The 24,067-nt window shown below is 36.6% G+C and overlaps 4 protein-coding genes across 6 annotated transcripts; 2 read left to right on the top strand and 2 right to left on the bottom strand.

Moving 5' to 3' along the window:
* The first annotated feature begins 1,101 nt into the window (after window positions 1-1,101).
* LOC129236250 (protein suppressor of variegation 3-7-like) lies at window positions 1,102-4,762 on the top strand. Its single transcript, XM_054870515.1, has 4 exons — window positions 1,102-1,249; window positions 1,306-1,602; window positions 1,656-1,731; window positions 3,734-4,762. Exons 1-4 carry the CDS (start codon window positions 1,200-1,202, stop codon window positions 4,271-4,273), a joined length of 963 nt encoding a protein of 320 aa, XP_054726490.1. The 5' UTR covers window positions 1,102-1,199; the 3' UTR covers window positions 4,274-4,762.
* Window positions 4,763-7,087: 2,325 nt separating this feature from the next.
* LOC129236246 (protein suppressor of variegation 3-7) lies at window positions 7,088-11,567 on the top strand. 3 transcript variants are annotated; one of them, XM_054870507.1, is made up of 9 exons: window positions 7,088-7,214; window positions 7,539-7,937; window positions 8,015-8,434; window positions 8,493-8,663; window positions 8,787-9,122; window positions 9,185-9,400; window positions 9,465-9,656; window positions 9,727-10,272; window positions 10,350-11,567. In XM_054870507.1, the coding sequence occupies exons 2-9, from the start codon at window positions 7,591-7,593 to the stop codon at window positions 10,933-10,935; spliced, it is 2,814 nt and encodes a 937-aa protein (XP_054726482.1). In that variant the 5' UTR covers window positions 7,088-7,214; window positions 7,539-7,590; the 3' UTR covers window positions 10,936-11,567. The 3 variants fall into 3 exon arrangements, with proteins under 3 accessions (XP_054726482.1, XP_054726481.1, XP_054726480.1); XM_054870506.1 differs by lacking the exon at window positions 7,088-7,214 and adding an exon at window positions 7,245-7,418; XM_054870505.1 differs by lacking the exon at window positions 7,088-7,214 and having other exon boundaries at window positions 7,245-7,937.
* Window positions 11,568-16,648: 5,081 nt separating this feature from the next.
* LOC129236248 (TBC1 domain family member 5 homolog A) lies at window positions 16,649-21,029 on the bottom strand. Its single transcript, XM_054870510.1, has 10 exons — window positions 20,759-21,029; window positions 19,539-19,718; window positions 19,382-19,466; window positions 19,211-19,327; window positions 19,008-19,153; window positions 18,896-18,946; window positions 18,504-18,600; window positions 18,309-18,445; window positions 17,686-18,247; window positions 16,649-17,607 (listed from the first exon to the last, which is right to left on the bottom strand). Exons 1-10 carry the CDS (start codon window positions 20,890-20,892, stop codon window positions 17,020-17,022), a joined length of 2,097 nt encoding a protein of 698 aa, XP_054726485.1. The 5' UTR covers window positions 20,893-21,029; the 3' UTR covers window positions 16,649-17,019.
* A 2,086-nt stretch (window positions 21,030-23,115) lies between these two features.
* Window positions 23,116-23,687, bottom strand: LOC129236251 (uncharacterized). The gene is made up of 3 exons (XM_054870516.1): window positions 23,588-23,687; window positions 23,339-23,524; window positions 23,116-23,276 (listed from the first exon to the last, which is right to left on the bottom strand). Exons 2-3 carry the CDS (start codon window positions 23,511-23,513, stop codon window positions 23,209-23,211), a joined length of 243 nt encoding a protein of 80 aa, XP_054726491.1. The 5' UTR covers window positions 23,514-23,524; window positions 23,588-23,687; the 3' UTR covers window positions 23,116-23,208.
* Window positions 23,688-24,067: the final 380 nt, after the last annotated feature.

The raw sequence follows: 24,067 nt of genomic DNA, 5'->3' as shown, positions 1-24,067 counted from the left end.
CCAAAGTAAAAAATAAGTTGCGAATAACTTATTTATCGGGAGCTTTTCTAGCTGCATGAGAATTATCGATATCGATAACTATGGTTTGACAAGCTTCCAGATTGTGGAAATTTACTTCGAAAAAAATCAAACAGTTCACGAAGTTCATAAAGTACTGGTGGCATCATCGATCTTTATTTATTTCGGAATGAAGAAGGAGAATGGCGAGCGCCATCGAGCCATGTTGACTGATTTTTTGTTTCTAAAGATTAATCAGCTAAACAACGACGAGATCCGATTATAACAAGACGGCGTAAATTGGTATACAGGGCGCTACGGCCAGATGGCTCAAGCCACAATTGTCAGATTTAGATACAAATTGGGCTGATCCACTGGACCATGCAACTCGTAGCCGCGGCGAATATACAAGTATACAAAAAATAAATACTATAAAATTATCAACCAGACTATAACAAAAAAAAAAAAAAAATCATTCCAACAAAATTTCTGTTTTGTATAATTTTTTTAAATTCGCAAGCTCTAAAAATCTACCGATATTTGGTTAACAGCTAAATAAAGCATTATACAGAGTCATTAGTAAAAACATTCTCAGCTGGTTGTCAAAAAATGCCCAGAGATGAGATCACCTGATTCCAAACGCTCATATAACATAGAAAAGCGTATCCAAAAGTCTAAAAAATTATGTAAAAATTCATATATTTCTCAATAAAAAAAAATATTATAACTAAGAAATATGGTAAACAATATTTGCTATTGTAAATTTTCGAAGTCAAAGATATTATTTCGCATTTTTTCTGTTATTTTTAATGTTGCCATAAAAATTCTAATTTGAAATTGCCGCCAGTACGCTCAAGTAAAAAAAACCAAGCACTCACACCATCACACGCTAGACTGCCTGTCAAACTCCTATCAAGTCTGCCTGTCAAAAAATATGAAGAAGAAGAGTGTTTGTTATTTGTATTTTTGTACGATGAAATAAACCTTTCAGAAACCTAGGCGAATCATTCTTGTTCTGAAACATATCGCAATTCTTAAAAATCAAAAATAAATCGATACACCATAAAATCTATTCATATCGATATCAGTGTATATCGTTCGTTTTTGTACATTCCTACAAACAACTAAATAAAATTCTGAAACTGAATTTTAAAGCAAAGTAAATCCTTTCAAATATCTATTATCCTGTATGAGAATTTGTAATGAGTGAAAACGAGAAAAATATGTCTACCGAGGATGACACTGAGGAAAGGTATGTTTCTGCTTGGTTCGTTTTATGAACTTCAATTTATATTACAAAAATTTTAGTTTCTCTCGGCTTCCATTAATTAAAACTCGTGTCCGGAAAAATCTTACTGAATTGCGACATCCCCGACAGAAATTTTGTGCTCGTTGGGAAAAAGATTTTCCTTGGCTTAAAGCCGATAAAGTAGATGAATCTGTTGGAATATGTACCGTATGTAATAAGCATTTAGTGTGTAAAAAAAGCCATTTGGAGCGTCATCAGAAATCATATAAACATCAGAGGCTTCAGGGTTTTGAATCATTTGACACAGAAGGTGAACCATCACAACCAAATGTGCCTGAATTTATGGAGTGTGGAAAGTACGAGATTAAATATAAATATCTACGTTCTAATTATTTTGTTGTTTTTGCAGGCGAGAGTTCGAACAAGAAGAGCAGGAATTTGGCCAAGCGATTGAGCTGGATCCAGATTATAATTTAGATAATGAGGTAAGTAAGTACATTTTGGCTGCGGTTTCTCGCAACGACAATTTGTTGTATTTACTGCACTGGCTGCAAAAATCGTCCGTAGTTCTGCCACTGCTTGTATAAAAATACTATTGATTGAAAAGTACTTCTAGACGACTTTTTCAGTGCAACTATAATACTGTATACGAATAAGCCTCTTACAGGACACTTCCTTGCTACACAAATATCTGGTGCATAAGAGAATTTGTATAAATTGAAAAAAAAAAGTAGCTAGACCTTTTTTATTTATGACGCATGCTAACATAGCTAATTATTCAAGGTTTAGGAATTTTGTTGGTAATACCAACAATTGGACTCAACTTTTTAAAACAAAATACCCATATGGTTGTGTTGTAGAATACAGAAAAAATATTACCTATATATTTTTAAGGAATTTTACTGAACTGACAATCCTTGGTAAGATATAAGCCCATGGCATTCCTTTAACGTAAAGTCGGCTGTCTTGTAATCTAATAGTATTAGCCCGGCTCTAAAAAATGCTTATTTTCACATTGCAAACAGATTTTTCTTTTATTCAAAATATTCCGTCACATAACACTTTTCAGGAAAGTGTCAAAATAATGCAAGAGTCTTGCTCGTCAAGTATGCACTTAAAGACGTAAGTTTCACATCTTAGAAGAGGATCTTACTGTAACTCTAGCCATATATTGTTTTCTGTAATTGAACACAATTTTTACTTCAGTGAAGTTGTATTCTGGACGGTATAGTCGCAATAGTGTTACCAAAAAAAAATTACTTTTAATATGTATTCAATATCATGCAAATCCATGCAGCAAATTTAAGAGTCGTAATAATACCAATTGGCGGCCTCTGTAGTCGAATGGGTTGGTGCGTGACTACCATTCGGAATCCAGAGAGAACGTAGGTTCGGTTCTCGAATGAAAAATGTTGTTTCTAATAGCGGTCGCCCCTCGGTAGGCAATGGTAAACCTCCGAGTGTATTTCTGCCATGAAAAAGCTCCTCATAAAACTATTTTATCGGTTTGTAGTCGGCTTGAAACTGTAAGTCCCTCCATTTGTGGAACAATATCAAGACGCTCACCACAAATAGGTGGAGGAGCTCGGCCAAACACCCAAAACACGTATACGCGCCAATTATATTTATGTATATATACATATATGTAATAATACCAAGTGTCGGGCTTATAGAACCCGCAAAGCTTAACTTTGAATTGCCGCGATTACCGAGCTTGCATAAATATTTTTCAACACATTGTGGTGGGCGTTTTGTGCCAGTGCATTACGGCTGGAGCGGGTAATTTATTGAAAAATGTGCGCGAATTTTATTGTTATTAAAAATCAGTATAAATTTAAAAAGGCTCTGATTTCTTTTTTTAACTTTTATTTTCTTATCTTAGAATGTATTCTCTATCGTTATTATAATAAATAAAGCTACTTTCTGTATACTGTGAAGATGCGGTCGTTTACTCGAAAAAAAGAAAATTTTAACCAACAAATAATTAATAACCCGTATATCTTTATTTCCCTTATTCTACCACCCATCTATAAAAACGTATAACTACGTGACCCGCGCTCTACCCACAGTTTGCGAAAAACGTATTTTTACCTGTCCCGCACACAATGTGTTAAGTTGAGCCATTATTTCCTGGTAATTTTGTTCGTCGTAATACAGGTAAATTTTCAGCTTTATGTTGACAGTAGTTTTTTGAAAGCAATTGGGCAAATTATTAATTTCTCAATCTCAGTGATCTGTTTTTAAATCAAAAACAATAAAAAAATTCATTTTCCGACCAAAGTTTTCTCTAAATTGTGACGGTAAAATATAATTCATGGGACCGGTTTGGAATTCAGTGCACCAATATTTATAGAAGCCAACTAAATTCTTTCTATAAAGCTGATATTGTATAGTGTTAATAGGGTTTTGCATTTTATATAAATTAATGATAGTACAAGTTACAGTTTCTAATTGCTAAATTTTGATTATGACTTTAAACTTTTATAGCGAGATTCTGAAAAAAGATTTAAGAGAAATGTTTCACATAAACTAAAGACTTCATCACACCAATCGTCTGTGAATGGTTTATCGCAAGAAGAAAGGCTAAAAAACCGGAGCTTCAAATTGGACCGTTTTAAATTGCTCAAACGTATCGACCGCGACCGTAATGCGCTCAATGAATATTATTTAATACGAAAGAGACAACATTCACCAGCAGTTCAACAGTGCAAAGATACATTCGACTTATTTTTTGATAGCGTATGTGCAACTGTAAAAGCTTTGCCTCCAAAACTGGGTGCTGAAGTGAAGGGTCGAATATCGCAGTTGATAGCGGAATTCGAGTTACGTGCGATATGTGAGAGGGAAGCTCAACAATGTAGTCTTACATTACCTTCAACAACAACGGAAAATACCGCAATGGTAGTTGCTGCCACTACAACTCATCCATCAGACCCAACACCATCGGTAACGCAGGAGTCAACGGTCATAGATCCCAATGGTGTTCCACATATCGTTTACACTTTTCAGTCGAAAGTACCGGAATGATTTAAAAGATGGCATGCCAGGAAAATAAATGTAAATTTGTAATTGTATTACACGTCGGATTGCCACCATTAGTTTATGTATTTTTTCATACTTACATACATATATTACGTTTTAGGAAAGTAATCCGATTATACATAGAATATTAGTTTGTTATTTATGTAATTTAAATAAAAATTTTAAGTTTTAAATTTAGCGGCCGCCGTAGCCGAGTGGTTTGGTGCGTGACTGCCATTCGGTATTGTACTCTGTGCAGGAACAGTAAATAGCGTTTTCTGATAACGGTCGACCCTCGGCAGGTAATGGAAAACCTCCGAGTGTATTTCCGCCATGAAAAAGCTCTTCATAAAACCATCTGCCGTTCGGAGTCAGCTTTACGTTGTAGGTCCCTCCAATTGTAGAAAAATATCAAGATGCGCACCATAAATTGGAAGAGTAGCTCGGCCAAACAAGCAATAAAGTGTGTAATCGCCAATTATAAAGTAATTTAAATAATATCGTCCCCTTAGTATAACAATAGCCTATGTGCTCATAGGCTATTATTTTTTTATTGAATTTTTGGATTCTCCATCGTCGATTTTATATGTGGTCAAAATTTTGTCAAATTCTAGTTCCACAAAGTGGGTCAAAATGTCAGTCAAAAAATAATAAATATTTACAGACATAACGAGATTTGGGTGAGAGCTACTTTCGACAAAAAGTTTGAAATTCATTTTCTCAAAACATCAAAAAATTTATAGGCTATTTTAATACTAAGAGGACGATATAATTTATGCAATATAAAATTATATTAAAAATATTGCTTGATTATAAATGAAAACGTTTAATTTTTGAACTCAGTGGTGGCAGTTGTTCCCATCGTGAAGTTATAAACGAAACTAAATGGCTATCAAAGCACAAACAAATAGGAATTTACATAAAGAGCATAATAACATTAGTCATAAATATATTTAATTATAAATTAATAAATATAGATAATATTACAATTTATCGTAAACGTTTACGTGCTTTTTTACAATTTATCCGTTTCGACTGTCAAAGTCATACTAAAACGACACTAATCTCAAACGACTTATTTTTGAAATAACCTTCAAATTATCTCAAGGCTTCATACACAAAAATTCAAAATATTGAAAATTTATCACGAAAAAGGGCAAAGTCGGCTGTATTAAAAATTATGGAGACTCAGAATTATCTCAAAACCCGGGTGCTAGGTAGCAAACATTGCACTTGTCACAAAACAACTGAAAACCTGTGAACCTAATTAGGTACTCATTTCATTAAAAGGATTAGGTCTTACATGTGTAGAAATCAATTTATGACGGCAAAAAATATCACAATTAGTGCCTTTTTCATATATGTATGTACATGAATGATATCCATCCAGTCAACAGGTCGCCCATGAAAATTAACTCTATCTTTCTATTGTCCTAGAAAAAAACAAAGTGAAAAAATTGTAACGATCAGTACGATGTTACGTCTCTGATGGGGGCCAAATCTTGTATTCTATCATTCTCGTGCAAAACTGGCTTCAGTGATTTTTCTAATACTTTACTTACTAATAAATATAAAAATTGCTAGGCCGCCCGACCAAGTTGAAATACATATATTCTCATTCAATATTGCCTGATTTTAAAAATTGATTAATAAAACCCGAAAAATAAAACAAATCGAAAAATGCCGATAATTTGAAAATACTTTTATATATCCTGAGCGCGCTCTTATAATAAGTTCACATATGACTAGATTATCTACTGTTTCGATTTAGCTCCAAATTCGAGAGTATAAAATAATCTTAGATTATAAAGATACTTTTTTCCATGTGTTATCGATAATTACTACTACGCATGTAAGGAGAAACGTCAAAGTAAAAACTAAATAAAATGGATGCCGGCAAAGAAAAGAGGTTTGTAGACATAATTCTAATAAAATTTTTCTTAGATATTATTAATTCAGCATTCATATAACAGAAAAAATCGTGTGTCCATAAACGCTTCAACCTGTTATTGCTTATTGTAAAACGCATCATCGAGCTTCACGTTCTTATTGCTGCCATAATTTTTCACAACTTCAGTAGACGTTGTTTACGGATTTCCTCCAATAGCTTGGAAAACTTCAGTATAATGTGACACGCTTTGAAAAAAAGGTTGTAAAGGGGAATGGAGGGATGTACCCCCCATCTTAAAACTGAAAATCTCACCCTCCGGAGGCTTATAGATTTAAGTAATTTTTTGTAAAAATTGTGTAATTTAGCGAAAAGTTGATGTTGGTAACCACCTCAAATAAGAAAAATTCGATTGGTGCTAATTTACACAGGGGAAACACTGTCAACTGTCAAAAATTTGCTTTAAGATACGAATAAGAAGTGTTAAGCGTGTGGCCAGTATGGGAGACAAAATCCTCTCTCTCTTCCATGTCTGGCTTCTCACACGAACAAAATATTTCCCTGTGTAAATGGGCACTAATTCGGAAGGCGCATCCTTGTAGATATTTTTATATTACGTGCTGTCACAATTTAACGCTCGGTACTTTATTAGTTTGTTTAGTTTAAATCTCACGAAACACAATATATCCAGTCATTCACTTAATTTTTACAAACGTGTAATTTCTCTTTCTCTTGTGCCTAACGTCAAACTCATCAAAATCGCGAAAAATTAACTATTTTGGATAGTCGCCACCAAGGCGCATTCATTAAAGGTGGCAGCACTGTACCAACAGCAATGTTTTGTACGTTTGATTGTCAAACAAATCATTAAGAAAAACAAATAGGAAACAAAATATTAATTGCTTTGTTTCATTCTGGGCTGACAGACACGTGGACACAGCGAAAGAAAAAAGCAAATCAGCTTATTTGCCGATACCACCTTTAATAGATTCGCGTTGGTCGCACTTTTAGCATTCAATTCGCCTTGGCATTCTACTAATCATGGTATTTATGAATTAGGTATTTTTGAAGTTTGGCAACCATGCAATATTTTTATGCAGTCGCGTCTGGACTTTTTGTTTCTATCAGTACACCATTCTTAATTCGGAAGTTTGTTTAAGATTTTTTGTTCGGAGGAGATTGAAAACACAGTTAAAATACGTATATTATCTTCGTTTGCAAGAATATTTCGTGAGGAGCTGTTAAAATGTTACTTAATATTTCGTAAGACTATATCCGATATTCGCCATTTCGTTTTCTTCACAACCAACAGTTTCGATATTTGAAGCGAAATTGGCGGCTTTTTTCTTGATATATTCGTAAAATGGAGTTTGTTTGTTTAAGGAACGTAAATATAAAAGACGAACCAGTTGATTATCCCGAAAATATTGAGACCATGGAAGTCACATTTCAGGCCGATGAAGCCACTATTGTCGAAGTAGACCCAATGAATTTGTTAGAACCCGTGGCGGAGCGTTGCAGCGATGAAGAACAGGACCAAATGAATGTAACTGTTAACGGCAATGACGAGGGAACTGTTGAAAAGTGGCAAAATTGGATGAGAACTTTTCCATGGTTATTACACCGGTCAGGAAAACGTCTCGGCTTTTGCCTTTATTGCGGAAAAAATTTGACCGTCGAAGGAACTTCTTATTTACAAAGGCACGATGGAGCCTTGATACATAAGGAAAGGCAACAAAACTACGAAGCATTTCTACGTAGTTGTGAGGAAACATTTAATGAGTAAGTATAGAGAAACACCATTGTCAATCTTCACTTTTACTTAATAAAATGCAAATGAATTGGAACACATTTTTCAGAAACGGTTTATGTGATATAAAAAAAGAGATAGACCCTGAATCCGCAGAACGACTCTCGGTAGAACTAATAGAGAAACGTTTAGGGAAGTCTAAGGAACTGTCCGATTTTAATTGGAAAAATTGGCTAGCTGCTCACAGCTGGTTAGAACGTGAGAATATCGAAGACGAAGTTGGTACAAAGGGTTATTGTAAATATTGTAAATGCGTATTCGACGTGGAGTTTTCACTTACTAGAAAAAGGCACGAAAACGCTGCTAAACACAAACTTGGTGAAAAAATGTTCTTAAATCAAGCTAATGAACAATATTCAAATGAAACAGCGGAAGTTCATCATGAAATATTTGGAAATGGCTTTGACAGAGGGGATCAAGTAGAGGATGGTGAAAACACAATAACAAGAGTAGATAATCATATTACCAGGTTGGAAATGTAGACTAATTATTGTTATCAATTGTCTCACGTTAAATTAATTTTATAGTAAGGTATTGAAAGGACGCTTATTCGATAAAGTAGCAAACAAAAGTACTCATCGTTGTTGCCGTGTTTGTAGAGTTGTAATGGATAAACACAGCTGCAGGAAACACATGAAGTCAAAGCAACATCGGAGGAATATGCAGGCGCTAGCCATCAGTTCCAGAAAAGATAAAAAGTAATTATCTAATGTACTATTCTTTGTAACAGGGGCACAGCTCTATAAATAAGGTCTTATATAGATTTAATCATCAAACACACTTCAACTCATAATATTTACTTGAATTAATTTTTTTTTAAGAATCAGTATTTGTCAAGTAAATGGGAATAATATGCCAATCGACTGGAGCAAGTACACCAAGATCCACAGTTGGATTTGTGCAGATCCAAATGATCCTAAATACGCGTACTGTTCATATTGCGAAAAACGTTTTATGTATGGGTTGTCAAGCGTAAAAAGAACTCTGCATGAAAAATCACATTCACATCGCGATGCTGTGAAGCGAAAACTCGGTGAGGGTAAAGTCAATGGTGACTCTACAAACAAACCGGATTCCATGCAGCGAAATGAAGAAGAAAATGTTGAATTTGAATGCGAAGAAAGTGAGCGTGCAGCAAATGACAGCAACCTGAAACGGTATGCAAATGCTTTCTACGTACTTTTAATAAAATATTCTACATTACATTAATTCACAACAGCAAACGAGCCATTTATACCGATGAGTGGTTTGAATTAAATCCGTGTTATCAGAGAAACAAAGAGGATGAGGACTATATCTATTGTAAATGTTGTAAAGTACTGCTTTTAATCAAAAACTTGAATCTCGGCAAGCATGAAAGGGCGGAACGTCACCGTTTTTCCCAAAGTGTACAGGCTCAGCAGTTAAAGGGCGACAAGTTAACTGTTACAAATTTGTAAGCTCATTACTTATAGATAGCCATACGAGTAATATTTCATTTGCCTAATTCGTAATTTTAGGCACCAAGTACGGAAAGAAAAACATGTAAATTTACCCTGGATAAGACGTACAAAGAATGGGCAAACCTTTTGCAAGTTTTGTCGAGTTGTACTATCCCGTCAATACCGGCCAGCTCTACACGAACGTACGGAGCGACATAAAATAGCAGCACAAATATTTCTTGCAAGAAAGAATAGACAAGATAGCAATGGGTATGTACGATATATTGTTGCAATTATGAAGTTAGTTTTAATGTTTTATAATTTTTTCATAATTCTCTAGCTTTAAAACTGAAAATCATCACTCGGGTGTGACACGAGAGGGAAGTATTGCCAGTGAGGAGGAGGTCAAACCAGCAATGGAGGGCACTGATGATAATGTACCGAACTGGCACAAAAAATACGTTTGGCTATCATTTAGAGAAACGGAATCACGTGAATGCTACGGCTATTGCAATTATTGTAAACAAGATATATTCGTACCTACTACCAAGTTCGCGTTGAAGCATGAATGCAGTGCGAATCACATACGATCACAATTAACTCAGCAAAGCGAAATAGAAAAGTCACAAAACACCAAAACACAGGAAGCCAATACTCAAAACAATATGAGTGCGAAACATAAGCTGTATAAATGGCTTTTACCTGATCCAGAAGAGAATAGAAGTTTTGGCTATTGTAAATTTTGCAAAACTCGCGTTATGACTGAGGGTTTGATGGCTTTAGCTCATCACAACTCGCGGAGCCACAGAACAGCCACTACCATATTTTTGAGTCAGAAAAATGAAGATTTCGATGAGATCGGTCAAAATAGTATACTCGACGATAGGTAAGTATTAAGTAATATGTAAAATGTGTAAAAAATTATAGTCCGCAACTCAATAAATATGTATATCTCGTATTTAGCACGACAGAGCAACTACATAATATGGAAGGTATTAATCCGGATGAAACTTGTTCAGAAACATCACTGGCTACGCGCCTAACAAACGCTCACACGGAAATGCTTAGCTTAATACGTGAAATGAGAGGCAATAAGACGCGGCAGAACATGACATTGTTGTCGGGGCCACTTTCGACAGCTGCATCGCTTTCGCCTTCGGATGCTGATATTTGTTATTCGCGCGTTTCAGAGCAACATAATGGAAAATTGGAATTGAATGTTTTGAGTCAAGCTAAGCGAGAACGCAATACCTACGATTTGTTCTTTGAAAGCATGAATGAGACAGTAAAGCGGTTACCATCCGATTTGGCTGCAGAGAGCCGAATTAAAATTATGCAAATCGTTTATGATTTAGAAATGCGAGCGATGAAACGTACAACAACACAGCAGCCAGCGCGTAGTCCGAACACGACACCGCTGTCGTCTCGTTCGACAATAACCATGAGAGAACGTAGCACTTCCATCACGAAGCCGAATGCTGCTGAAACGATCATTCCAGACAAAGGCGAGCAAAGTACAAATCAATGCAATGCAAACGAAACGCCGTGAAGAAATACTATTATATCACACCTATTATATTTATATACTTACATTTTTTTATTTAACGATTTTAAATAATTTTTGTGTTTCAATGCCAGAACTGTTAAGAAAAATATATTGTATGTATGTTGTTTGGCGAGTTATTTCCATGCGGATTTTATTGATAAGTGGGTATTGCCTCACTTCGATTTTTATTGCACTATAGTGCTCATAATGTATTGTATTTAAACCTAGCCGCAACTGGTTTCTAGATACCCCATCTTATTGCATTAAGCTAAACTACTTTTGAGATATTTAACTGTACAAACTTGATCATTGACTTGACTCTCTAATCTCAAAGAAAGAAAAAAAAAATATAATTTTGGGTCAATCTGAGACGCTCGATCTACATATAGGAATTCTTAGCAGTTATAGAAAAACATTAATATATTTGTTTAAGCTTCATCTCATATGTCCTCTTAGTTATGGCTTCATCAACGTAAAATTTAAAAATATGTCTGATATAGTCGTATGTACATACATACACACATGTATTATTAAGTAGAAATGTAAGCGTAATGAGTGGTAAAATTATCACCATTAGTAAAGTTTTTGAAAAAAATACAAATAAACAAATAAGTATTTTTAAATTTAACATAATATGAGAGACGCACCGTTTTTTGCTTCTATTTTTATATTCATTTATTATTCGACTTGGGAACGTAGGGCATAGGGCAACAAACCATTTATATCTTATTCTATTTACTGCTATTTTCTTTGCGAACATCCCACGTTTGGTTAAGTGCTTCTAAATCACGAAGGTTAGAACGCTTCCACGTATTTCATAGGCGACCGGGTCGTCTGTGTCCTTGAGGGTTCCAGTTCAACGTTGTTCTGTTTATGCCTTCCCTGTCCTTTCTGACGATACATATCCTGTTTGGCTTACCATATACATTTTGGGAAGATTTTCCGAGAGTTGTCTTAAAGTTGAATGCCAACTAAATGATTTTTTATAAGAACCTTCATGATAAATATACACTCAGAAGTTGACCGTAGTCTACCCGGGGGGCGGCCGTTGTTAGAAAAACTTGGTGTTATTTTATACTCGCACAGCCAGAAACCATGACTACTCAGAGCACATTGTCCAGACCCAGTTCTCTCGAGGAATCTGTGATGGTTTGGGACATATCAGATGCTTACTTATTTACGATATGGGATCGCATTCGAGCAGTAAGTGCAGTGGTGTTTCTGACGAAGAGTGGCAGAGTTGACAAACCATATCCCAACCCTGTGTAGATAGCTTCGCAGTCTCATTTACATAGATTACTTAATTAGCTGGCAACTACAATCGATGGTCGGCCTTGACCACTACCAAAATGTTGGGCCAATCACATCTGCATTACGCGCATTGACGCCAGTTAGCAACACCAAGGACGGTCAGGTCGTTGTCGACTTGGTCTTTCCCACGTAGATGATGACGTCCTTTTTTGCGAGTTCCACCAGTACATTTCGAAAAGATCACCTTCTTTGCTGGAGCGTTATTGTCCATTCGCTCAACATGACCTAACCAACGCCGTCGCAGAATTTTAATGCGCTTCACTACGTCGATGTCGGCATACAGCTCGTACAGGTCGGGGTCCCATCATATGCATCATTCACTCAAATTAACCAAAGCGACGTTTCATCGGATATTGTCATCGTCCACGCTTCTGCATCATAGATGAGAGCCTTATAGAGTATTAGCTCTGCCACTAATAGGGTATAACCTCAAAATATTTAAATACTTCATAAAGCTTTCTAAGAACAAAGTATCAGCCGTATGAGCTTTAAGACGACAAAGACATAGCGCAGCATATAAAGATAAAGATGCTTCGTTAGCTGGGTCATGTCGTCCGAATGGATACAAACGCTCCGGCTCTGAAAGTATTCGATGCGGTACCAGCTGCTAGAAGTAGAGAAAGGCCTCCTCTGCGTTGGGCAGATCAGGTGGAGGACTTGACTTCACTTGGTGTCTCCAACTCGCGCCGGTTAGCATGAGAAAGAAACGACTGGCGCACTTTGTTAAACTCGGCCAAAATCACGGCAACGATATGTTGTCGCCAGTCTCTCTATCAAGCCAATGTGTTATCTTGTTCCGTTTTATGTCTTATGTTTAGTCTACGTATTCCGGAACTATTAAGTATTTAACCTCAAAGGATGATAAAGCCTTCAGGGCTGCTTGGCTATCATTGCAGAAGCTTCTCTGCAAATTTAGCTCCGCACACAGACTGATGGCTGTTGGTTTAACTAACTGATTGGAAGATGGTTTAACTAAGGTTTGTTGGTTGTTTATCACGCCCTGCTGGACACGGTGAAGTCGACGGACGTTGTCGTCGGTCTCATCTAATGGTAGGCCCAAACAACTCGCTTTTACGACGGGGTGGGTCCAAAGGTGGGGGGTATTAGGTGAGTGGGTTTAAGGGCACGTGAATAGGTGGTTCATGTCGTAGGGTTTACCTTCACATGCCGATGGTTGGACTGACGGCATCCGGAGGCGAAACATTAAGAGCGAAATATAGCGCCATCTCAGAAAACTACGTTGCAAAGTGAAGTTGTCATAGATAAACACATACATACATACATAATTAATATCCACAATGGGAAGTTACGAGCATTCATATTGCTAAGACTGCGTGGTATAGAGTTCAGTAGCGCCAAACATTCAGCCTGAGTAAAACTTGACATTAAACGAAAGATGCGATTCTTTAAATTTGCTAATGAGGCTAAGTCTAAGCAAAACGTATTTTTAAGGTTAACCAAGTGTGACCACTTCAAATCATATTGCCTGTTGCCTTAGCTGACAAACATGTTTGGACCATTAAGAATGTGGTAAGAAGCTTTCGATGAATGCCGTTTAAGGCCACTTTGTAAACTGCTGGGTCCGGTAGGCTTCGTATGAAATCTTGGATCTCGTCAGTTAAGTCGAAGAGCCTGCAAAGCGTTCAGCGTCCAGCAAGTGCTGGCAGTGGTGATTCCTGCGGTGTCATACCAGTGGGAATCGCTTAACTGGGAGCATAGTAGCCTTGCTGAGACATCAGGATACATTGAATGGCGGTCCGGATAGCAGTATTTTGGCAGGTTTGGGGCTTCATCAGCAGCGTGTCACTAGTACCAGACGGGTGCTGCTTATCAGACCGCAAGCAACATTTGCTTGTCTTGCTCCCGACTAGCGATTTGTGGTTCTTGTTGCGGTTATATGCGCGAGAAGGGTAGCAAACTATCGAAGGTAACGCCCAGCAACTTGGGGTTGCTGACAATCGATTTTGATGTGCCTTGGTTTGACGCTCAGTTGTAGTTTAACCTTCTTCGTCCCTGTAGTGAGAAGGATCGCATTTTATTTAGTGGGGGAAAGTTGGAGGCTCCTTGCGCATAAGGGGGTCTTCTGGTCTCCAGCGAAAAAAAAATCGATTTTTTTTTTTTGCATAATTTTGTTGTATGTGTATGCGAGAATACGCCAAAGAAAGGATTTTTTGAAAATCGCATTTTTTCACATTTTTCTGGGCACCGAAGTGTACCCTCCTCCGGCCATTTTATCATAAACTTTATCTTTAAACGCGTTTCCCCGAAAATCGTGTTTTTTAAGCATTTTGGTCACACTTTTCATAGTAGTTATACTCCGATTTCAATGGTTTTGGTCTTAAAAGGTTCGGAAAACTTACCGCTAAGTTTCCCCGTGTACGATTTTTGAAATTTTTTTTCATTCCATTTTTATAACCTTTTAAAGTTCAAAAAATGAGCAAAAAAAAATTTTTTTTGCAAATTGTTGCATAACTTTTGAAAAAAATTAAAAAAAAAAATCTGTCACGGGAAAACTTAACCAGGGCAACTCTGAAGACAACGCATATCTAATTTTTGCTTTCTGATTACCCAGGTGGAAAAACCGTGACCAAAATGGAGACCTGTTTCGTTTGGAGATGGACGTCTTCAGCGCCATTTCAAGGTCGCGGGTGTTAATTTTTTTCAAAGTCAAAACCATTTTTTAAAAGCCAAGACATGTACCTTTAAAATAAAAAAAATTTTTTTTTAAATATTCACAGGATTTGTCACAATCAATCCCCAAAAAAACCCTTCATTTCAGGGCCTCGAGACCAGAAGACCCCCTTAAGAAGCGAGAAAGTCTGGCGAGATAGCCGCTCACAAGTCATTGATGTCGTTGCCGGACGCCAATATTGAGCAATCGCTGGAATATGAGATCAACTAAACTCCTTCTGGTGATTGAAGAGACTTTGAAATATAGAAGTTGAAAGCACTGTGCCACTCCTTGTTTTATCCTCCTCTGTTTTTAATTTTAATCTCGAAATGCTACTGATGATCAGCGAAAGCTATGGCAGCGCTGCCATTGCGCTTCATCGGATTTGAGAGGGACCTCACGGGGAGCGAGAGCGGAAGTAAAGTCGAAATGATAATGAGCAAATGGTCTAGTGCAGGAGATGGCATATGTCGCCAAGTTATGATATTAATCAGATCAGCGCTTTTATTGGTTAGGTCAGGCGCGCTACTGCAGTTACCCTCTATCTTGGTGGCGGCATCGTCTTTTCCTGGGCTGAATTTCGTGACCTCTTCTATCTGCTCTGCAGAAAGCTGCCCCCCTACGGCATTTGGCATATTTGAATGCTAAGGATCGTGATGTGCATTGAAGTCACTAACCGACAATCGGCTTTCACCTCTGAAAAACGTACCACTCTCAGGGTAGTATCCTCCCGAGTAGCAAGTGCCGGGGGGGTGTACAGGCATTAAATATTTCGAGGTCGACAGTGCCTGATCGGAGCGCTAGACCATGACATTCTACGGTGCTGTCGATGTCTTCATCGATAATCCGATGTTGCAAAATATGGTGTACTATAAACGTTACGTCACCGCCGCTACCGAACCTTGTGGTGGACATTGTAGCCTTTAGGGTAATCTGCGAGGAGCTACTATGCAGTTTTGTTTCTTAGGCCACAGTACCAATTTTCCAAATGTGAAATCCGCTATCGCGGTAATCTTGCTCGATTCCTTGCACTTGTAATAAATAAATAAATAAATTGTTGGAGCTTCAACTGGGGTGGGTGGGATGAAATAATAGGGAAGTGATGCTGCTCTGGTGAGCTCCGAGAAACCGTAGATGATCCGATTGTGGTGCTTAACGGAGGCACCGGCGCGTTGTGCGAAATAGAGGCCGGAGCCGGCATCTGCATGTGGTCACAAACTGTGGGCTTGAATAGATCTTAAATCAGCACCACCCGTTACGTTTATTACATCTCATCGAAGTTGAGTTCGGTTGGAGCCGTTTTTTAGTAAACGGTGCAGAAATAAACTTCGGGTCGAGGTTAGACTTTCCGGTACGCAGAACCGACTGCCATGGAAATGAAGATTTCTTGGTTACCTGCTGTCGTTGTTGCAATAGCAGTTTACATATTCGTCGGATTCAGACGTTGAGCGTCGTAAAAGAGCTGCCTTCTAACGTGCCTAGGAGACAACTCGTCTTCCCGCAGATCCTAACTAGTTTCCCAATTTGCATCAGTTTCGATTCGTCTATCGACCACGCTTGACAACTCTGACATGGGAAGCATTATGGACAACACCAATTGTTGTCGCACGGTTTCTCGCCTTCAAGCTAACCGCGACGGAAGATGAAAATGTTGGAACTCAACACTCCTACTTCAACAACAAAAAATATATATAATAGATACGCTAATTTTAATTTTTTTTTTCCCAAAATATTTATGAATTTATTTTTATTGCTGTGTCTAACACTTTTACTTTTGCATAAACATTTTATGTACATATATTTCAAAACTTCAGTCCGAGTAGTTCATTTCTCTCCAAGCAAAATATAAACAAATGTATTTTGTGACTAAATTATATACCAAAAATGTTAAAATTTTGCCCTGATTAATATGAGAACATAAAATTAAGCAAATAAAGTATTAAAAAGATTTTGTGAACATGGGCAGATAGTCGTAGATGTTTAGTATTTTATACTTAAGCAATATGCTTAAACGTTTAATCGAATATCACTATACGTAACATCTGCATGATAAGGATATGTGTGTTTGTATATATTCCACAAATCCATAGTCATTTGCTATGTTGTCAAGGGTTTTGAGATATGCTACTATCATTGTGTAGATCATTTTCTTGATTCAACTCAATATTCTGTTGACTGGCATTGATAGGTTCAAGCACACATTCGGACGGTGCAATGGTTAACAGTTCGATTTCACGAATGCCACCAAGCAAACAAGACGATGTCGGTGAGACATTGTCTTCGGGTCGCTCGTAAGAATTCACACCAACCACTGCACTTGCAGCAAATGAGACTTCATCTGCAACACTTGAAAGCTCCTTTTCAGTGGCGCCATCTATAATGGAGCCTACATCCGCCATAGATATACTTTCTCCACTGGTATGGTTTTTCCAACGGCCTTTTGTCAAATTAACTTGTTCATTGGCTTCCAGCGCTTCGTCAATTGGAGCTCTGGCCACATGTATTGGAAACATAAATTTTACATCGAGAAAACTGCAAGTTTCATCAATACCATCCACTGCTTGTAATAACTCTTTTGAGCTGTTTCTTGGAAGATGATCCTTAATAGTTGTTACATATGTTTGAAGTTTGTGTCGTGCTATAGAGATTATTGTTTGAGCATTCTTCAATTCCAAATTCAAAAGTTCTTGACTCTAAGGGGAAAACAAAAAAAGGAAAACAATATATTTAATTCAGAATGATTCACATTGCAACAATATAATTGAAAGTACATTTTTTGAATATCCCTCAGCGATGGCGCTTGCCTCTTCGAGAAGCGCGTCTTTCCTTAACCGAGAAATAGCTGCAGAGTCCGCAGCATTTCTTGTTTGTAGTTTTGCTATTTCTTGCTCTAACCTAGCAAAATTATCCCTAGTATAAACTGGCACACTTTGCTGTTTGCTAGAAGAATCTGTGTTATTAGAAGTACCACTTAATTTCCGCAAACTTTGTAACGTTGCTTTCACTCCCGTTTTTGGTGATGTGCCCGTAATTTGCTTCTTCGTTTTGAAGTAAACAAAAATATTTGGTGGACGTTCAAATTTTTGCGGCGTAAGCATGTGCAATGCGTGACGTAGAATCAAATTCACATCCACGTTGGTCGGATAACGCATTAAATGGGTAAGGCAAGTTGTTTGATCACTTAAGAGCAGTTTATCTCGAATTCGTATTAACATTGCCACTAGAATATATTTTGGCAACTCGAAATGATCGCTGTCAGCGAAAATTGCATCCCAAAATACCAATAAATCAATAAGTGCGAATTCTCGGCCGAATAGCAGACGAAGCCATCGTCTATTACAAAAACACATTACAAATATATGTAAATTCTCCTATTAAATCTTTTTTTACATACATTCCAAACACATGTAACGGTATATCGAGCTTCAGGAGGTAATTATGCAAGTGCAAGTCTTCTTTGGCAAGAATTTTTTCGCGAATGGAATTCAGCTGACTTATAATTTCCACCCCAGTCTCAAATGCTTTACCCGACTAAAATTGGAAACGGAGTTGTTAAATTTCAGAAAATATTATTTTATAGCCTACATACATCACCATCCGCTGCAACGAAATCATTTGGTGGCTGCACGAAATTCTTTATCCGATAGTAAGACTCAATAGATGACATCAACCGCGAGAATATTGAACTAGAAAGATATAAAATTACTAAAACATCTGGATATGACATTAAAATACATACAAAATTGGGACCTAGTGACAACTTTGAAAAATCAAAAACCTAGAATGCATCATTTGCATTCTTTTAAAATATTTGAGGTCGTGAAGAATCGGCCGCGAAGGACCTGCTATAATTAATAACTCTGAATAATTTCTATTTCTAAATACATAGAAAAGAAAGTACTTCAGCCAACCAATATTGTTGTGATGTTGAGTAACAAAAATAAACTACTATTAAAACATTAAAATATTGAAAAAACTTACTAAGAATCAGCTTCTAAATAATTGGCATCAAGCACGTTCAACAGAAGCTCACTGAAAAATTATATTTCCATTCAATTAGTTGATGTATGCCAGTAAAGCTATGCGCATTTACCTCTGATGCTGCGATATTTCCAAAAAATGTAGCAGTGACTGCTGATCCCCATATAATACAAATAATATAGGGGCGAGAATTTCGTGCATACCTTGGCGGTAACTCATGTAAGGATGCTCACGCGCATAATAGAAAAGGATGTTACACTGCGGATAAGTAAATGGCAATTACTTGATCATAATATATTATACATTTGTACGGACCATAGCATTTTGTATAATTTTTTTACGGAAGAAGTCCACACCAGGAAAAGTACGGATAACATCTTGGCTTATAACAGCAAATAGTTCCTGGTCACTGAAATATTGGTTCCACACGCTCTTAAATATGAAAAAGAAATTAGTAAAATATTGAATATTGATGTATAGATGCACCTCTTTCGATTGCGATAGTGGATTATCATCAGGCATATCAATATCATGCGGATCTTTTATAAATTCATCTTTGAGTTTGTCATAACTGGCAAAAAAAAAAATTCAAATGCAGCTTTTAAATTGACATTACATTTAGAAAAAATTTATTTATACAAACCGTTTTCTTTGCTTCACTCGTTGTTCCTTCCAGCTGCGGTAATCTGTATTCAAAACCCGCAGCAATAATGACCAATAAATACTGCGAAACTTTGAAATTTTCAAATCCCCTTCAAATGCTTGTTCACGTATATATTCTGGGTCGTCATCCAGGTATTTCAACAGATTCTCCCATTCTTCTCTGTTTAAATAATTCCATAATATTTAATATGTTAACTTAATGACGCAAATACCATACGTTCAAAATTCTTAGTACAGAATAATTAAATATTTTTTTCCATTTTGGTCTCAATCTAATAGAAATTTATTTTAAAAGTGAAGATAATACGCAACGGTCGAACAGGATCCAACTAGTTCCATCGACAGTCAGCATATATTTTGCCGGAACTACCTGAATTTAACTCTCCGTTGGATACCTTTTTTTAAAACCTTCGGTTGGGCACCCGATTGGCCTTTTTTCGTCCTGTTCGAGCATCGTTTAGGAAGCTACCTGGAAGCTCAAGTCCTTAGCTATAATAGAAATATGTTAAATTCACGTCCAAAGTCGAAAAAGTCTGGCCAGGTCCGAGTGCCCAACGGAGGGTTAAATACCACCAAAAGTAGTTACTTTAGCAAAACTATACGAAATGTTTTATGATTTATTTAAGAAATGCGGCTGTATCGTAAAGACTTTTAAGTACGTTAAGGCTTTTTAGTACGTACAAAATACGAAGTCAATTATTGTTTACCCACATATATAATAGAACTTAAAACTAACAATTTCGAAAATAATAACAGTAAATTTATTATATTGTTAAGTTGATGTTACAACAAAAATAACATTGAATGTAATTGTCGAGAGTCTAAATTTTTACGGAGAAACGACATGTGAAGATTATTTTTTAAGTATCAAATCTTTATACAAATACATTGGTTTTGCATATATATAAATATAAAATAAACGCCCATTTATTTAAAATCTAACCAAATATACTTGGCAAAATATTGCCATATGTCACATACATACATACATATGTCAAATGTCGATTACAACAAATTAATTTGTGTGTCCACATAGCTATTCTTGTTTGTTCCGTTTGCGGTTGTACATCATTTGTGTTTGCCATTTTCATGCGTAAGTAGTGCAAACGTATTTATATGCAGAATTGATAACAAGAGGAAATATAAACACTAATAATGGACAATTTTATTTAAACATTTCGTGTTTTAATTACGAATTACCTATACCGTTCAGCCGAGGACATTGTGTTGGTTGTACTTAGTTCTTCTCCTCGCTCTTCTTTTATATTTGCAGAAATCTGAGAGTTATCTTGAGGCATATATTGCTTTATAGCTTCTATGCCCCTCACATACATTTTCCAAAGAAATTGTACACGTTTTTAATATAGTATATCATTCCCAAACACCAATGGTTTATTAATTCCAGCTCTTGCAATATACGGCACGGTGCACTCGAATTTACTATATTTTTGTTTTTATCAATTCCCATTGTCTTATCAGTGCTGCCCTTTTGAAAAATTTTGCCCTTTTGAATGAGGTTTAATGATTTCGATTAAAATGCGCTATTATCAAATTTGCATATCAGTAATACCACTTATTTCGCCCATGTCCGTTAATCATAAATATAATAAAATTAAAAATAGCCGAACATTTATGTGCTCTTTTTGTTGAAAATTTGCTTAAATATTTGGTTCTTATATGTTTTTCATTTGTTTGTGTAACCCTGTGCATAGATTTCAGTTTTGAAACTGACAACAATTCGATGCCTGATTACGAAAACTTCTGAATATTGCTGTGAATTACTTGTTGCTAAATGGCAGGATGGGGTGACTATCGGGTACAGCATTGAAAGTAATGTTAATTAAACAATTTCATCTTTATGAATCAAAAATGTGTGGTTCGGTTTCCGTCGAACCATGATAAAGTTGTGTGTAGGATGGAGGCGATCCAATAAGGTGAAGCACAATGAAATGATGGCAATCACATTTGGTGGATCAGGCTTAACGTGGTGTAATCAGAAGGTGGCACAATTGGACACACTTCAATGCGCTATTTGATTTCATTAGTAATGAAGCTTAGGTAGTCATCAGGCAGTCAAAAGCTTCCAAAACTAGTGACTATGATGTAATAAGCATGTTGATGAACTCATTAAGGTCTTGGTCCCAGTTACACATCAACATGACTTGCGTAAAGTGCATAACACTACAACAGCACTTAACGCCATAAACACACAGAAACGTGACCATAGCCAAAACCGTCCCTTTGAGAGAACTGTCCTAGTAGCCTAAGGCTTGTTGAAAACTTTCGACGCCATCAGCCACACAACGCTACTAAAAGACATGGGGTAATCCAATCAACCGTAATATTTCTATATCAAAATTCACAAAAGTGGAGGATAAAGTGCGGGATGGAGTACACAGTGTGGTGTACATTCCCCCTAGTATTCAGCTTCAATATTTCGACGCTCGAAAAATACTGAGGATGCCTTCTGATGCTCCCGAACTTTGTCTTTACATTTGTATTGAGTTAAATGTATTGAGTTATGTATGCTGTCAGTTGAGCAGCATAACACCATGCTGAACAGGCATTTTGTGCTGGGGTACTAACGGGGGTCCACCCCAGTGGGTACTTGGTGGAAGCGGAGCCACCTCCTGGGCATTTCAGAACTCGTTTCTTCCAGTTTACTGATGAGGTTCAGACTTATAAAAAACCTCGTCCACCTATCAGCTGGAGAGTTTCAGCTTCTTAGTGTTAATTATATTCTGGCATGTGTCTGTTATATATGTATGTATATCCGTTACACAATCCCTCGACCTTCAATTCATAGTACAACTATGGAGTGTGTAAATCATAAAAGCTTGTCATATGTATGGTAGTAAAATACCTATAATTTGTCCTATCAACGACAAAACAAAAATATGAATATATCTGTGTATATTTACATACATATATTTGTATATTTAATGCATGCATCCTTTGCGGCCGCCGTAGCCGAATAGGTTGGCGCGTGACTGCCATTCGGGATTCAGAGAGAACGAATCTCGGTGAAAGACTAAAATGAAGGAAAAGTTTTTTCTAAGAGCGGTCGTCACTCAGCAGGCAATGGCAAACCTCTGAATGTATTTCTGCCATGAAAAAGCAGCAGCATTTGTGGAACATCAAGACGCACGCCATAAATAGGAGGAGGAGCTCGGCCAAACACTCAGAAACGGCGTACGAGCCGATTATATATATATTTATATATGCTTTGTTGGGAGCATAGAAGAGCTTTAATTTGTGGTATATGCCTCTGAATGGTTTTTTATATTAAAAATCCACTTAAAGGTTTGATATTGCCGGTTAAGGCGATCGCTACCAGAAAAAATTCTTTCCACCACTTGATGTGTATTCTCACAGTGGCCGACGATGTCCAAGACCGACCGAATGCGACTTGCTCGCGGACATAGATCATTTAGCATCAATATCGCAAACTGTAAAAGGTGTCAATCCTATCGTTAAAGCTAGAGCAATTTATTATTGGTTGTTACAATGTATCCAGTTACAACTATGATATTAAAAATTACTCAACCGAGCGCAAATATATTTTTTAGGGTCGAAAGCGCGCTATTTATTCCAGAATATAACTTCAAATATTAGATATACATGATGCGACCAATGATAATTTTTTATGTTTAATGATGTTCGGCAGCTTCCTTTGCTTGGCTCTCGGCCCACTTCTTTTTGTTTTCAGGTGAGTTCGCTAAAATGAAAATAAAATAACAATATTACTTGTTTAAGGAATGTAATCTAGTTTCTATTTACCCAATTTGCTGATTTTGTAGAAGACGGGAATGCAGAGACCAAAGGCAACGAAATAATATTTCCAGATCCACTGTTTCTGAATGTAGTGCTTTATTGGGAATTGAGCGATTTTCGCACTGAAAGTATATGGATACTTCATAGGGCGTCCAACTTTTTCAACGGCTTTGTCAGACATCTTTACGATTTCTAAGAAAATAGATATTTTCTATAATTTTTAAAAGTATATTTGTTAAAAATTATGTAACTTACAATTATTCCCTCTGGCAAAAAACAGCAGCGCAACACAATGTGATTCCTCTTCTATCAGAAACGAATCATTCACAAGAGCAATTGTCAGATAGTCAGTGTTGTTCCAACTGATATGAGTGAGTGTTGCTAGATTTATTTTACTATTTTTGCCACCAAAGGGATTTTTTTTAAACAAGATTATGGATTATTTGAATTGTAAAGATGTATTGAAAAATGAGAAAAAAAAACCATGGGGAAATATTTAGTACAATGTCTATCGCTTTGAAAAAAAAAGTTTAAAGGGGGGATAATTTAATGTTAAAGTTCTGTAATTTAGCAAATAGTTGGTGTTGCCATGATATGAGTGAGTGTTGCTAGATTTATTTTACTATTTTTGCCACCAAAGGGATTTTTTTAAACAAGATTATGGATTACTGATAAGAATTGTAAAGATGTATTGAAAAATGAGAAAAAAAACCATGGGGAAATATTTAGTACAAT

This window comes from Anastrepha obliqua, chromosome 1 (genome assembly GCF_027943255.1).
Source record: "Anastrepha obliqua isolate idAnaObli1 chromosome 1, idAnaObli1_1.0, whole genome shotgun sequence".
Taxonomy (NCBI): domain Eukaryota; kingdom Metazoa; phylum Arthropoda; class Insecta; order Diptera; family Tephritidae; genus Anastrepha; species Anastrepha obliqua.
The sequence above is the reverse complement of the archived record's forward strand: the minus strand, read 5'-3'. Positions and strand labels throughout refer to the sequence as shown.